Source organism: Medicago truncatula, chromosome 2, assembly GCF_003473485.1.
Source record: "Medicago truncatula cultivar Jemalong A17 chromosome 2, MtrunA17r5.0-ANR, whole genome shotgun sequence".
In the NCBI taxonomy this organism is placed as follows: domain Eukaryota; kingdom Viridiplantae; phylum Streptophyta; class Magnoliopsida; order Fabales; family Fabaceae; genus Medicago; species Medicago truncatula.
In genome coordinates, this window is record NC_053043.1 from 8,061,816 (window position 1) to 8,075,442 (window position 13,627).

At 29.9% G+C, this 13,627-nt stretch overlaps 2 protein-coding genes across 2 annotated transcripts; one reads left to right on the forward strand and one right to left on the reverse strand.

The window, feature by feature from the left end:
• The first annotated feature begins 1,354 nt into the window (after window positions 1-1,354).
• Window positions 1,355-2,101, forward strand: LOC25486139 (uncharacterized). The gene has a single exon (XM_013607350.3). It carries the CDS (start codon window positions 1,479-1,481, stop codon window positions 1,812-1,814), a length of 336 nt encoding a protein of 111 aa, XP_013462804.1. The 5' UTR covers window positions 1,355-1,478; the 3' UTR covers window positions 1,815-2,101.
• Window positions 2,102-5,314: 3,213 nt separating this feature from the next.
• On the reverse strand, window positions 5,315-11,652 carry LOC25486140 (protein DETOXIFICATION 40). Its single transcript, XM_013607351.3, has 7 exons — window positions 11,192-11,652; window positions 8,677-9,308; window positions 8,188-8,244; window positions 7,604-7,842; window positions 6,824-6,942; window positions 6,501-6,587; window positions 5,315-5,430 (listed from the first exon to the last, which is right to left on the reverse strand). Exons 1-7 carry the CDS (start codon window positions 11,501-11,503, stop codon window positions 5,389-5,391), a joined length of 1,488 nt encoding a protein of 495 aa, XP_013462805.1. The 5' UTR covers window positions 11,504-11,652; the 3' UTR covers window positions 5,315-5,388.
• Window positions 11,653-13,627: the final 1,975 nt, after the last annotated feature.

Sequence of the window (13,627 nt, forward strand, 5' to 3'; positions counted from 1 at the left end):
TTTAATCTCTCATCCTTGAACATCTTCATTAATATCTCATATATATATATATATGTATATATATGGTAAAATATTTTTTAAGAATAAAATGAATAATTCTTATACTTCTAGGATGTGTATCAACATATATCCATTAAATATTGATATCTGATACGTATCTGATACATATACGTCTTCGGTTTTAGAATATTTAAAATTCATAGCCATTTTACTATAAGGAAGTCTCCCTTCCTACTAATTTTTTATCCACCAAATTCGAATTTGATACATTAATGCTTAAGAGGCCCGAATCCAATTACATTATGACCAATGTAATCTTGGTTACTTTACTTAATTTGATGAAATTATCGTTTAACTTTTAAAATAAGCTTCAATTGTTATTTTCTCAAAAGTAATGTTTTTCAAACGTATGCATCAAGTGTTTTAGAAGTAGGCAAAGTGCCATCATACTTTATACATATTTGAAAATTTTATTCATACAAAGTCATACAGATGTTTACTTGTCTCAAATGTTATAATAGTTATATTATACAGAATTATTGTGGTCAACGTAGCTTTATTTAAAAACTAAATAAATGTATATAGTATTATTTAATAAGTAGTAAATATAAATTATGCAAAAAATATTTTCATTATATCAAATTGATGAATTAATAAACAAATAGCTAAAAAATTATTTATTAATTTTTTATAGGTCAAGAACCAAGAAGTAAGAGGGAGAGTGGAAGTTGAAGTTACCATATTATATGTTTACTAACATAGACATATTATATTGAATTATTGTTCTCAACGTACCTTTATTTATATTAGCATTATAGACGTCAATGATGTCACTCCTTTAACTAACTTTGCCACCCTTAAATTTTAATCTCACATCATAGTGCTCAAAATCAATTTATAAACTTTCATTTTCCTAACAAGAACTAATGAAACGACAAAAGGTTGCTAACCCTGAGATTAGTGATGGATAATATAAATTAACACATTATTTTGTCACATTTCATGAGGGTTTTACTTAGCAGCCAAAAGACAAAGAAATTAAAGGATGATAACAACATTATTCAGTCAAATTTAATTACATTTTTAGGTGGCATTGTCACTACTTAAAAATTTAGCTATGTTTTTCTAAGGCAGGTTCCATTGGGCATGAATTAAATTTAACGAAATGATGTAAGCCAGTTCAGGGGCATCCCTTAATATAATCTCCATTATTTGTTTACACATAATTGGTGCACATGATCTTCTTCATCACCAATATGACATCCAAGAATGACCCCACCTTAATTTATTTTTTGCACCCCCCCAAAAAAAATACACTACAAATATTAATTCAGAATCTATCTACTATATATAGTAGTAGTCACCATAAGCCAAATCTAAATCCACATCTACCTCTTCCTCTTTCTTAATTTCTTAGTGCAAGTTTTCATCAACAAATTTATTTTTTTTAGAGGAAGAAAAACACATTGAAGAAAAATATGGCTCTTTCTAGGAAACCATACTCATACTCAAAGATGGATAAAGAAGATCCTGAAGAATTAATCCATAGAAGAGCACAATTCTTGATCTACAAGGTGTTGGAACAAGCAAATTCTCGTAGAAAATCATCTTGTCTTAGAATCAAAATATCTAAGTTGAAGGTGAAGATTGGAAAGAGGTTAAGGAGGCTTAGAAAGAAAATTATATCAAGTGTGTCTGCAGCAAGAGTTGGCATTCATGGACATGTTGTGAGTCAATTGAAAACATGGAAGCGTTTGTTTGGGAGAGAAAAACAAACCCTTTTAACCATTCCTTCTCTTATGATCAAATATTGATACAAATTACATGGAAACTCTATGGTGTTTTTTTGTGTAATACCATGTTAATTATGTTTTCTTCATATGGAGTATGTCATATGTTTTCTTTAGGTTAGAAAAGAGTGAAATCATAAATTCTGCTTCATCAAGATCAATATAAAATTGTTTTTGCATTTTATTTTTCTATCTCCCTCTACCTTTTTTGTTCTGTTAGATTCTTGACTATGTGGCAGAAGAAGTACATGAATTGAGAGGGTCATTCTTGCCTCTTTTAATTTAAAAAAGTGACGTGATTTATGTGGGAAGTATACATGGATGTTTACTTTGTGAAAACATTTTTTACTTTTATTTTTTAAAATTTGTGTTTACTTACTTGCTAACAAGAAGATAAAAGATCCTTAAAGTGAACAACTGTCTATATTTTATGTAAACAAAATGCTAATTATAGCAAAAAAGTTGGTCACGATGGTATCATGACTATTCAATTGTACCGTAGCAAATCACTTATTTTTATCAATCGCCTCTTGTATTCCGCCAAAGGAAACTCTAACGGTGGCCATCTATTCGCAGTACATTCGTTAAGTTGTCTCTCGCACTAAATAACAACGCTCTGTATGTAAACAATAAAATTGTTAAAAGAATTGTTTTCATTTCTTCTTGAAAACATTATTTCTAGCCAACATTTCATCTTCTCTCCATCGCAAACAATTATGACTCACTTTTTTGAATTAGCAAGTTAAGATAAACATTTTTATTTTTCCTGAAATGAAGAATTTTTTTTTTTCACAAAAGCAAAAGACTTACGTTTTTTTCACTAATTTTTATTTTATAATTACTTTTGGAGTACAATTATTCAATAATAAAACTAGTCAACTTCAAATTTAATTATTAGACTTACTCAATTTTACATTTCACTTTTTTTTAGAAACCAACTTCATGGAAAATCATGTTTGTCAAATGCTCAGTCAAACAAACACACATCAATGACTGCTTGTCTTGTTTGCACTCACGAGAGGAAATGTTTTTGAGCAATATAATATTATATATTAATATATAATTTTATGGAAATTGAATGTGCAATATAACATGTCTAATTTTCAAAGAAATAACCGGTGATAATTTTTGTTGCTGACTTTTGTTGGTAGACGAAGTGACAAACACAACTTACATCTAATTGAGTCTCAAATATAAATTTAGATGAAAATGATCAGCCTAACAATATCGACACTTTGAGTCGAGTTAGATCTTATAATTTGAATAACTATTGTATTGTATATTGACGAAATCAGATTTTGTGTATTATAATTTAGTCAATCATAAAACTTCCTTCGTTTTATGTTTTCCATTTTTGTGACATAAGTATTTTTGCATCAAGATTTGTTATATTTGAGTATAAAAGATGTTTACATGGATAACGTATTTGGATTATACCTCAAATATAAGTGGAGTAATATTTTTCATTAAAATGGTAAAAATTAATGTTCAAAATACTGTCAAAGTTCAAAGGACTGAACCCGGTAAACAAGCATGCTGTTATGCTAGCTTGTCAGGAACTTGGGATTCTTTTTTCAAGATCTAATGCTGACTTTATGAAAGCAAAAAAAAAAAAAAAAAACAAGAAGAATTGAGAGTGTGTGAAAGTTAGTGCAAGCATTAAAGAGAACAATTATTGGTGAAAAGAGTCAACTAGTCAAATACACCATCCAGTACACTACCGTAGTGAGCCAGCTACTATTTCTCATCACTCCCTCAATTAAATAATTAGTTTATGTTATTATTAGTATTAAGTATATGTCCAAGAATCTGCAAGCAAAGCAATGCTTCCATCCATCTTGCAAAATCCCAGCCTGGCTGGTAAATCTCCCGACATCTTATCAATGGGAGTTGAGTATACCGGAATGAATCGGTCTTTCATAACATAATGAATCAATATTGTTTGAATCTCACTAGAAAGAGATGTTCATGTTCTAACATCTAACAATATCTCAAATAGTAAAGGTTTTCTTTTGATATCAACCCTCCGGTTTACTAGCAGAAATGAACCATAATAATCGGAGTTTAGTCAGAAGATAAGTACAACTTAATCGAATTTAGGTTCTCTTAAATAATACATCCTTTAGCGGAAGTTATTTTCTCAGTTAGTAATATTCATTTAACTTTGATCATGAAGAGAATATTTTGGTAACTTGGAGTTAAAAACTCCCCCTCTTTCATAATATTAAAGTCTCCATTTCTTTCGGGATGAATAGGATCTTAACCCTTAAGTACTTGTATTCTCCCTCTCCCTCTCCCTCCCTCCCTCCCCACTTAGCTTAACAAACCTTCATTAATCTTTCTTTCAAAATAAAATATGGAAGAGAAGTGAAGAATAAGTGCATTTTTTCTTTCTTGATATATGACATAATGGCCATTGTGGAGCAAATTAAGGTTTTTTTTTCCTTCTTTCAGAAATCGTTTTTGGCAAAAACTAAGTCAAGATCCTGTCTCTTTATGAGTTTGGTTTTTGGATCCTTTGTAGTGTATTCGTATGAAGTAACTTCAACATTCCTCTCATTGTGAGTGTTTGTTAATTTTGATTTTTGTGGTTGTCTTACTACCATTTACTTGTCACATAGTAAAAACAACATTGAATAATGGTTATACAAACTTCAATGATAAACTATATTCAAATCCATTATCTACATAATCAACAACTTACTTGCAATCAAGTTCAAAAATAGTGTTTCTTAGATTAGAAGCCACAATTTCAAAATAAACTAACTAATTAATTGATTGAATAAAATGAAGGTCTAGCACAAATGAATGATACGAGTTATACAAGTGTTGTATACTTCAAAATAGCGAATTTATTTGATTCCTACTCAACAAAAATAAAATAAAGCAATTAAGCAAATACAGACTAGCATGGTTCATGCATAGCAATATTAGCACATACAACATTGTTCCTTTCGTCCCCACCACAACCATTATTAACACAGATAGCTAGCAAATAGCATGCTATCACGTTTCCTTCAGGCTTAGAATTTGAACCAAAGTCAACTGTTGGCGCATGAGTTCATACTCATTGTGAGTTTGATTGATTTCAATTTGAGATCATGTCATATTGACTAATGACACTAGTATATACTAGTACTAGCAGACTACATATATATCGTTATCTTCCATTTGCCATCAATTTTTTTTTTTTTTTTTTTTTTTTTTGTGTTGACATCATATCGGAGAATATAATAATTGACCTTCAAATTTGTTCAATAAAAGAAATAATTGACCTTAAATTACCTTAACAAAACTAGCAATGAAAATAAGATTCGATTATCAACGGTAGCATGTTTTCTGATTATTTGTACACGATCTACAAAAAAAGTTATCCATCTAATTCTAAAAATCCAATGTCAGTTTGTACCAAAAAAAAAAGCAATGTCATATATTTTATTTTTTTGATAAAAAATGTCAGAGCATGTATATATTAATTAAATTAAAACAGTTTTTTTTCTTTAGGAACAAAAAATTTGAAAATAAATCCTTTAGAAAAAAAAAAAGTGGGTCACTTGCCCCCACACCTCGTCCCTGGCACCAGGACCTGAATTTTCTTCTAGTTTTCCCACTTGTCCAATCGTTTCTTGGCTGTATTTACCTGCAATATTCATCATATTGTAGGCATTATATTGATTCAATATTATTAGCATTGGGTAAAAAGAATCATATCATTCATAATATTGTGGTCTTGTCAAGGTTGTTTTTAGCAACTTGAATCTAGGTTTTGTTAATAATGATCATGCAATTACTAATAAGATTTTCAAATACAAATGATAGTTCTTAATTTGTTACGGGGAGGAGAAATTTGTTGGTACCACGAATTGAACACTCCTTAATACTGGTGCATAGAATTGAGACAATAATCCGATCATATTTATTGATATCAAACTTAAAATTTTGAAGAAGAGCACACTTTGAGAATCTAAGCTAACATCATCATACTAATTCAAGTGGATTATAATCTAATCATACTTAAATATATTTTGATGTACTCACTTAATGAAATATAAGTAAAAGTGGTAGTTAAAAAATCAATGCATGTGGTCAAAATTTCGTCTACACACATCAACTTTTTAAGTATTCACGCGTCTCAATTTATAAGTCGTTTTGCAATATATAATGTTATTTTTCTTATTATGTCCTTAATTGTTTCTCACTCTATATTTTTTCAATTTTTTTATTTATCTTTCCCATATCATTTATTAATGACAATTTTATAAAAAAACTCATAATATCTTTTTTTCATATAAAATTAATTACATTTTTAATACTTGAGAAATGACCAAAACGACTTATAATTTGGGACGGATGGAGTATCATTTTTGCTTATATTTCATTATAGAGGGAATACTAATAAGAAATGATAAACCTAATAATTATATTCTATCGACCTTTGGTTATTTTAAGGGAAAATAGTCTTTTTAGTCCCTAAATGTGAAATGAGTAGCCACAATAGTTTATCATTGTAACAAAATGATAAAATAGTATTTGATTGAACACTCTATTAGTCAAAATAGTCTCTGACGTTAAAATATTTCATTAATCCTTTGGTAGAATTTATTAGTCACTCGAGTTCGATCACGTAAATATATTTTTTTTATAAGAAAAAAAAGTTAGACATTGAACTATCCATTCAATACAAAGATGTTCTTGTCAAGCAAAACTGACCTCTTTAATCCAATCAGTGCGAAATGTGATCCATAATAAAATGAGGGTCTGCAACACTGTTCCTCCAATCATGCCGGACCATATTCCCTACAACAAATATAAACCCAAATTTTTCATCAATTAAAATCTGGTTGATCAGATTGAAGTTTTCTTGTGCTAGTTTGAAGTCTATATATCTTCCTACTATCCCAAGTGGAAGGAGCCTTTTTCCTCACCCTCCACATTTCTTAAAATTTACATACGTAAAATCTATTTTTTATACATCAGAAGTGATAACTGCAATGAACGATTAGTTGTAACATGAATCACTACTAGTATCATACCTTAACACCAAGGTTGAATTTGAAGCCTAAAACACAACCCACTGGGACTCCAACCCCATAATAACATCCTACGTTTATATAAGCCACAATGGCTTGCCATCCGCACCCAACTGCCACTCCTACAAAGTCAATCCCCACATATCAATGAGATTCAACGTAGTTTTCTCCTCCAAGTGGTCAATAAGCATAAACAAAGATATTGATATTTGCTATACAATTCAACTTTTTTTTGTTAATAATTCAATAATTACTTAATACTTCATAACAAAATTTTACAAGTGATTGCTTTACTTATACAAATATTGAATTCAAGAGTAGGTGATGTATTTCTTTAGGTTATTTTTCAAGTAGAATTACGGGATATAAAAATAAAAAAATTGAAGTTTATGAATTCAAACTCGGAAAAAAGAAAAATAAAATAATTTAACAACTAACCACTAACATTTATCATTAAAAAAGAAGTCTAAGTGAAAAATTCAGATTCAAACTTCATCCCTACATAATGCAACACTTCTACTAAGTAAATTATGATCAAGAGACAATATTTCTTTAGGGTTTGAACGTGTGGTCTTGAATGCATTTTTTTACGTCTTGGCGATTGCAATTGTGACTACTTCATCAGTATTTTTCCACAACTTTTCATAATATTTGGTTTTCATTAGCATACGACGAAAATGTTATAGTGAATATTGTCATATCTTTTTATTTTTAAAATAATAATATAACATTTAACTATTTTCTCTTTTCATTGAGAAAATTCTTACTCTTATATTTGTATACCTGAAAGCACTGGTTGGATCCCATTAAGAATTAGAGTGACAGCCAAGTATGGACACAAATCTGATACTGCATTTGCAACAGTTTCACCTTCGGTGAATACGTAACTTATAACATGACGAAGTGCAAGGACCACAATTGCTTCTATCACCGCAATAATGAATGAAACCATATTCACAATAACCACTGAAAATGCTGCTGCTTTTGGATTCCCAGATCCCAATTCGTTGCTCACTCTCACACTGTAAATTAATCAATTCTCGCAAAAACTTGTTACAAACAAGTATATATATTTACTCCTATTTACTGCAATTAAATTAGTTTAGTATGACCATTAATTGAAGACATATTATGCCCTATATTGACACGTTAATAAAATCATAAGTTTTGTTATATAATAATACAACATGAGCCAAATTCTTCCATTTTACAACAAAACATCAGAATAAAAGTTTAAAAAGCCACAATATTTCCTCATAATGAACAAAAATAGAGTATCACATGTACCGTATGCGTACCAAACACAGTTACTTCACCTTTTTTTACAAGTACTCATGCTTAAGAGATTATAGCATAATTTTACTAACCTTGCAGCTGCATTAAATCCTACTCCAATTTGCAACAGCAGCCCCGCTATTGTCATGCTACATGAGACATGAGAAAATCTATTTTAGTGTGTTCGTCTGATTGGTTCTATCATGACAAAATATATTTTTTTTAAAAAATCAACTTTATCTAAATATAAGTTTAGGTAAAATGATTTATATTTCCGCGTGTTCAACTATGTAGAACATTAAATGTAGATATAAAAATTATGCTTGAAATCAAAACTAGCACAACAACAAGTGTATTTACTTGTTGAGAGTGAGAGGAAAAAATGCAGAGAGGAAAAATAGTTTCTCATGGTCTGTGTTAGTATTCTCCTATTTATAAGAGAGAGTGTAATTGTACTCTTCTTACATTTAAAGAGAGGTTTTATAATTTCTTCCATTCAGTGAAAGTTTTCTAGTCATACCCCGTTGTTTTTCCTCTTATTTGTTGCTATTGTATCCAATAAATTATGCATTATTACTTACCAAACAGCGACAGAATCAAGAGCAAGCTCAGGATTATCAAGCAAACCAGTAATAAGCACAAGCACCTGAAAGTACCAAATCTCCAAGCAAAGCATAACCGCAGAAGCACTTGATAATTTCACAAAATCCCAAAGTTTGTAAAAAGCCTCAACACTAAACCCATTCCAAGTACGTTCACACTTTCTTGATTTAACTATGTACACAAACTGGGCCACCACAATAACCCACCAACAAAAACTCAAAACCAATGATGACCCAATTAGGCCCAAGCCCAACTTGAAAACCGCAACCCAACTAAGCAACACATGTAACACAAGTGTTGCTACCGAGATGTAAGTGCTAGGCCGAACTATGCTTTGCGCTTGGAGAAATTTTTGTATGGGGAAGTTCACCGCGTAAGCGAAGATCTGTGGGATCAAACCGTACACGTATGTGGCTGCAGAAGATGCCAATGGCTCTGATTCACCTATTAAGAGTAAGATTGGTTTGCAGAAAATGTAGACTATGGTTAAGGGAATTGCTGTTATGGTCAATACTATTGTTGCTCTTTGCATGTATATTCCTAGCATTTCATATTTGTTTGCACCATATGCTTGTCCACATAATGTCTCCACTGCACTTCCCATGCCCAACTGCAATCAATTAAGGTGAATATTATTTAAAGATGTTTCGATGAAGTTGTGATATAAACTGATTGATTATGAAATGATGAAATGTATGAATCCATACCTTACGACGTTAAAGAATTAAATATAGTAATAATGTATTGGCAATTGTGTAGTCAACTCTTTAGGAATTATAAAAAGGTTTTTTTAATACAAAATTTCTTTATTTTGTTCCTAAAGAAATGTCAAGTGCTTGTTAGTACATGACCTTAGTCTTAACTACTTCATCTTTTAATATGCGTCAATTACTGGTTAACTATGTGTCTCCTCTCATTTAATTCCTCCAAGTCACTTTAGGTATCTTAATAAATATTCTCTGTCGCATAAAATATAGGGAAAAATACAATAACCTCCCTTGAGGTATGCTCTTATGTCACAAATACCCCCTCTATTTTACAAAAATACATAAGCCTCCCTTATTTGCTTCCAGATCGGAATTATTTTGAACCAATTTCCTTCCAATTTATTCGAAAAGCCTTTAACCACCATAAAATGAAAGTGAACATTCTTTTCTTCTACCAATATCTTGTTGGTACGTTGCTTCACAACCAGCAAGTGTTCTTCCTCAATTACTGGGCCAAAGAAAAAATCACCACAAACAAACCGTAAAATCAAATGAAAAAGGGAGAACAACAAACCATGGCAATCACAACGACCCCCAAGTGCACTGTTAACGTTATTAATTCACTCGCCATTGTTTATGAAAATGAAATTTGTCCGTCACATTGGGGAAAACCGATCATTATAAATTGAAAATAAAAACTGCAGTAACTGGTTTTTTTTGGAGCAATTCACTTCTCCGTCGTTCTAATGTTATTCCCAATTAGTTTCACCACCAACTTAATTTTCCAGTTCTTCTTATTCACTGCTCAGAAACTTGGTTTTAAGAAGTTACTCGTCCACAAATAAATAATTAATATAGATAGATTTTTGTCCTATAAAAAAAAGGATAGATTTTTGTAAAAACTTGATGGAGATCGTCAGTAAAGCAACCTACCATACTAGGAGCAAGTAAACCTTGAGGAAGAAGATAACCCTGCATTTCCTTTCTTTATTTGCTTAACTCCGTTAATTACTATTTGGGACGTTAACTTTGAAGGGAAGTGACTGTCCATTGTTTGAACAATTAAGGGAGGTAAATGTCTGGTTTAAAAATAGAGGGGGTCTAAGTGTCATTTAGAGAGACCTCAGGGAGGTCATTGTAATTTTCCCTAAAATATATTCTTATCGAGTATATATTGATTTATTTACTAATACAATACTTCACCTAATATCGATTATAAACAACATTTCATGTTTTTAACTGATGTATTTAGTCTATATTAGTTATTCAATGAATCTGAAAACTAACTTTTTTTTTTTTTTTGCATAGAATTAAGACGGAGAGAGTAGATGTAAATTGAAATATATTGAATTTAAAGATAATCTTTTTGTCAAATAGGTCAATCATTGTGTAACGAAGGAATTATAAATTAGGGAGAACAAATGAATCTTATATTGTAGGTTGAAGTGTCACTGTTGTTATTAATGTTTCACAAAATGTGCATTAATTTAAAAGAAGAAAAAAGGAAAGAGTGGCTCCTTATAACCAATAGTTATATGGATCAAACTTCTCTGCAAATAGCCACGTGAACCATGCATTAGACTCAATTACGAGATTTGAACATTCTGCATTATGACTTTGATAAATTGAGTCCAAGATATACAAATTTAAAATACAAGTCATTTGATTTTTGGTATGATGATGAATATGCAAAGAATCAAAATCCAAAAGTTATATGCAAATGCTGGATACACAAAATGGATGCTATATGCATATAGTATAATTAAGTAACGGTAGCTAGCATTACCATTAAGCCAGAAGCAAAGAGCTGAATTCCACTATTGCCAAGATTAGCAGCAGCAAGCTGAAGATTACCAAGATGACCGGCAAAGGCGCGAGTAACGGTAGACATGGAGTTGTTGATTAAGTAAACGAGGATAGCCGGCGTGGCAAGAGGAAAAAGAAGGTTGAGTTCAATCCATGTAGCAGATAGAAGTCTCTTTAACAAAGGTAACTGAGTGTTTGATAACATTTCTTCAAGACTAGAATTCAGTTCAGGTGGTGGTGGATGATCATGAGTTAATATTGGTTGATGAAGTTCATCAAAGTTGGATTCCATATTATTTTATGGTCCAAATGGAACCAATAGATGCTATATGTTGATGGAGGGAGTGATACAATGAATAATGTAAATGATTGAGTATCTCATAGTATATAGAGAATGGGATGGAACAGAGATATGACATGTTAGTTGCAGTGCAATAAATATAGCTTCTTTTGACTCCTAATGATTTTCTTATGTCGCTTTACACAAAAAAAAATTCTCACTAATTTTCAAGGTGTGAGCAACTATACGAGTTTTCCACCCCTAAATAACTGTATTTATAAATAAAGCTTATAACTTTACATATACAAAAACAATTCAATTTTATAGTGTATTTTATCTTTTTTTTTTTTTTTGACAAAAGTATATTTTTGTCTTTTGTTATAAATATAGTGTATGCATAAATAGTTAACATGATAAGTGTTTATCTGTCGATAAAAATATAATATTTTTTTTTTTTTATAATATAAGCTGCAAATTAAACGAGTTATGATCATCTCTGTCTATGATTCTCTTTATTTCTTTAATTTGAAGAGATAAAAACACAAAAAGGTTTAAAAAAATAATAAGTAATGATGGTGGGATTCAGTTAATAGTACAACCAAATATCTATTTTTTTTTTGTTTATCTCCCTTCAAATTGCATACTCCATTTATTTTGTCAAATGGAGATGATTCTTACTCAAATTAAACTATTCAATCAAAGAGAGCCTTAAATTGTTTCAAAGATAACAAATTAATACAAAATAATAATAATAACAACCAATTTTGATTTGATTTACCGCATCTTGATTTTTTACATTTGCTTTTCCTTCAGAATAATTTATCAAATGAATTTTATTTAAAAATAAATGTATTCCCTCTGTCCCTTTAAATAAACACTATTTTTTTTATTCCCGTGAACTTAGCTCAGTTGATAAGGACAATACATAATATATAGATCTGAGGTTCGAAATCCGACCACCACAAAAAAAAAAACACTTTTTTTATGTCCATGTTCGAAAAAATTTGATAATGTAATTAATGTGTGTTCTTACATTTTATGTCCTTCAAAAAAATTCAATAATATAATGTAATATTGTTTAGAAATATAAGATGTACACATATATTATCAATCTTTCAAATACAGAATTAATAATACTAATTAGAAATATCTGTCAAAAAATATATTAAATACAAGGGAAATGTATTTTTGGAAATAATAGCTAAAAGTATATAGTTGAAAAAATATAAAATAAAGTTTTTATTCAGAGACCATTTTCTTTCCTTGTAAATAACTCTTATAAATAGGGATGAGTTTAGTCTATAAAAGAGGAAAATATCTTTCCTTAAAAAAAAAAAAATGGTGGCTGGTCCTTTGAATGCTAAAACCATTAATTGGGATTCAATGAAGCTTACTTGTAATGGCGATCTAATAAACATGTTGTTTAGTCTTTTACTTTACTACTTTCTCTTTGATCTGATCTTTTTTTATTCGAGTGGGTTAAGATCCTCTTCATTTATAACTTTTTTTTATTTGTTGTGATTTGGAGAGAGGTAGACAAAAAAAAAAGAATGATGGTGGGATCCACTTAGTAACCCACCACTTATTTTTTTTTTTGTTTATCTCTCTCCAAATTGCAACAAATGAAAAAAGTTATAAATGAAGAGGATGAGGATCTTTACTCGATTAAATATATTACTTTTATCTCTATAAATAGAACTATACATTTTTTTTTTTAAAAGAACTATATATATATATACTCTCTTTCAAAAAAAAAAAAACTATATATAAATTAACAATGTAGATTTAAACAGAACATCCCTATCTAAATTTAAATATGAAATTTGGCAGTTAGACACTAGGATGGAACAACGAACATTATTCAGACAATGATAAACTATAACCTTACTAGTACCCTATTAGACATTTTTTCATGGGTTAATTTATATATAATGATTGTTTAGATGCCTTTGAAATACAAACACACCTATAAATCATTTATATACAATGTCCGACATGTCTTAAATAAGATTACATCAAATAAAAGAAATTAGATAAATCACAATCAAGATTCAAATTTTTGTTAGGGAGTAAAATCAACTTAAGAGCGTGTACCAAAACAAAAAATAAAATCAACTTAAGAGTGAGTGATATTTA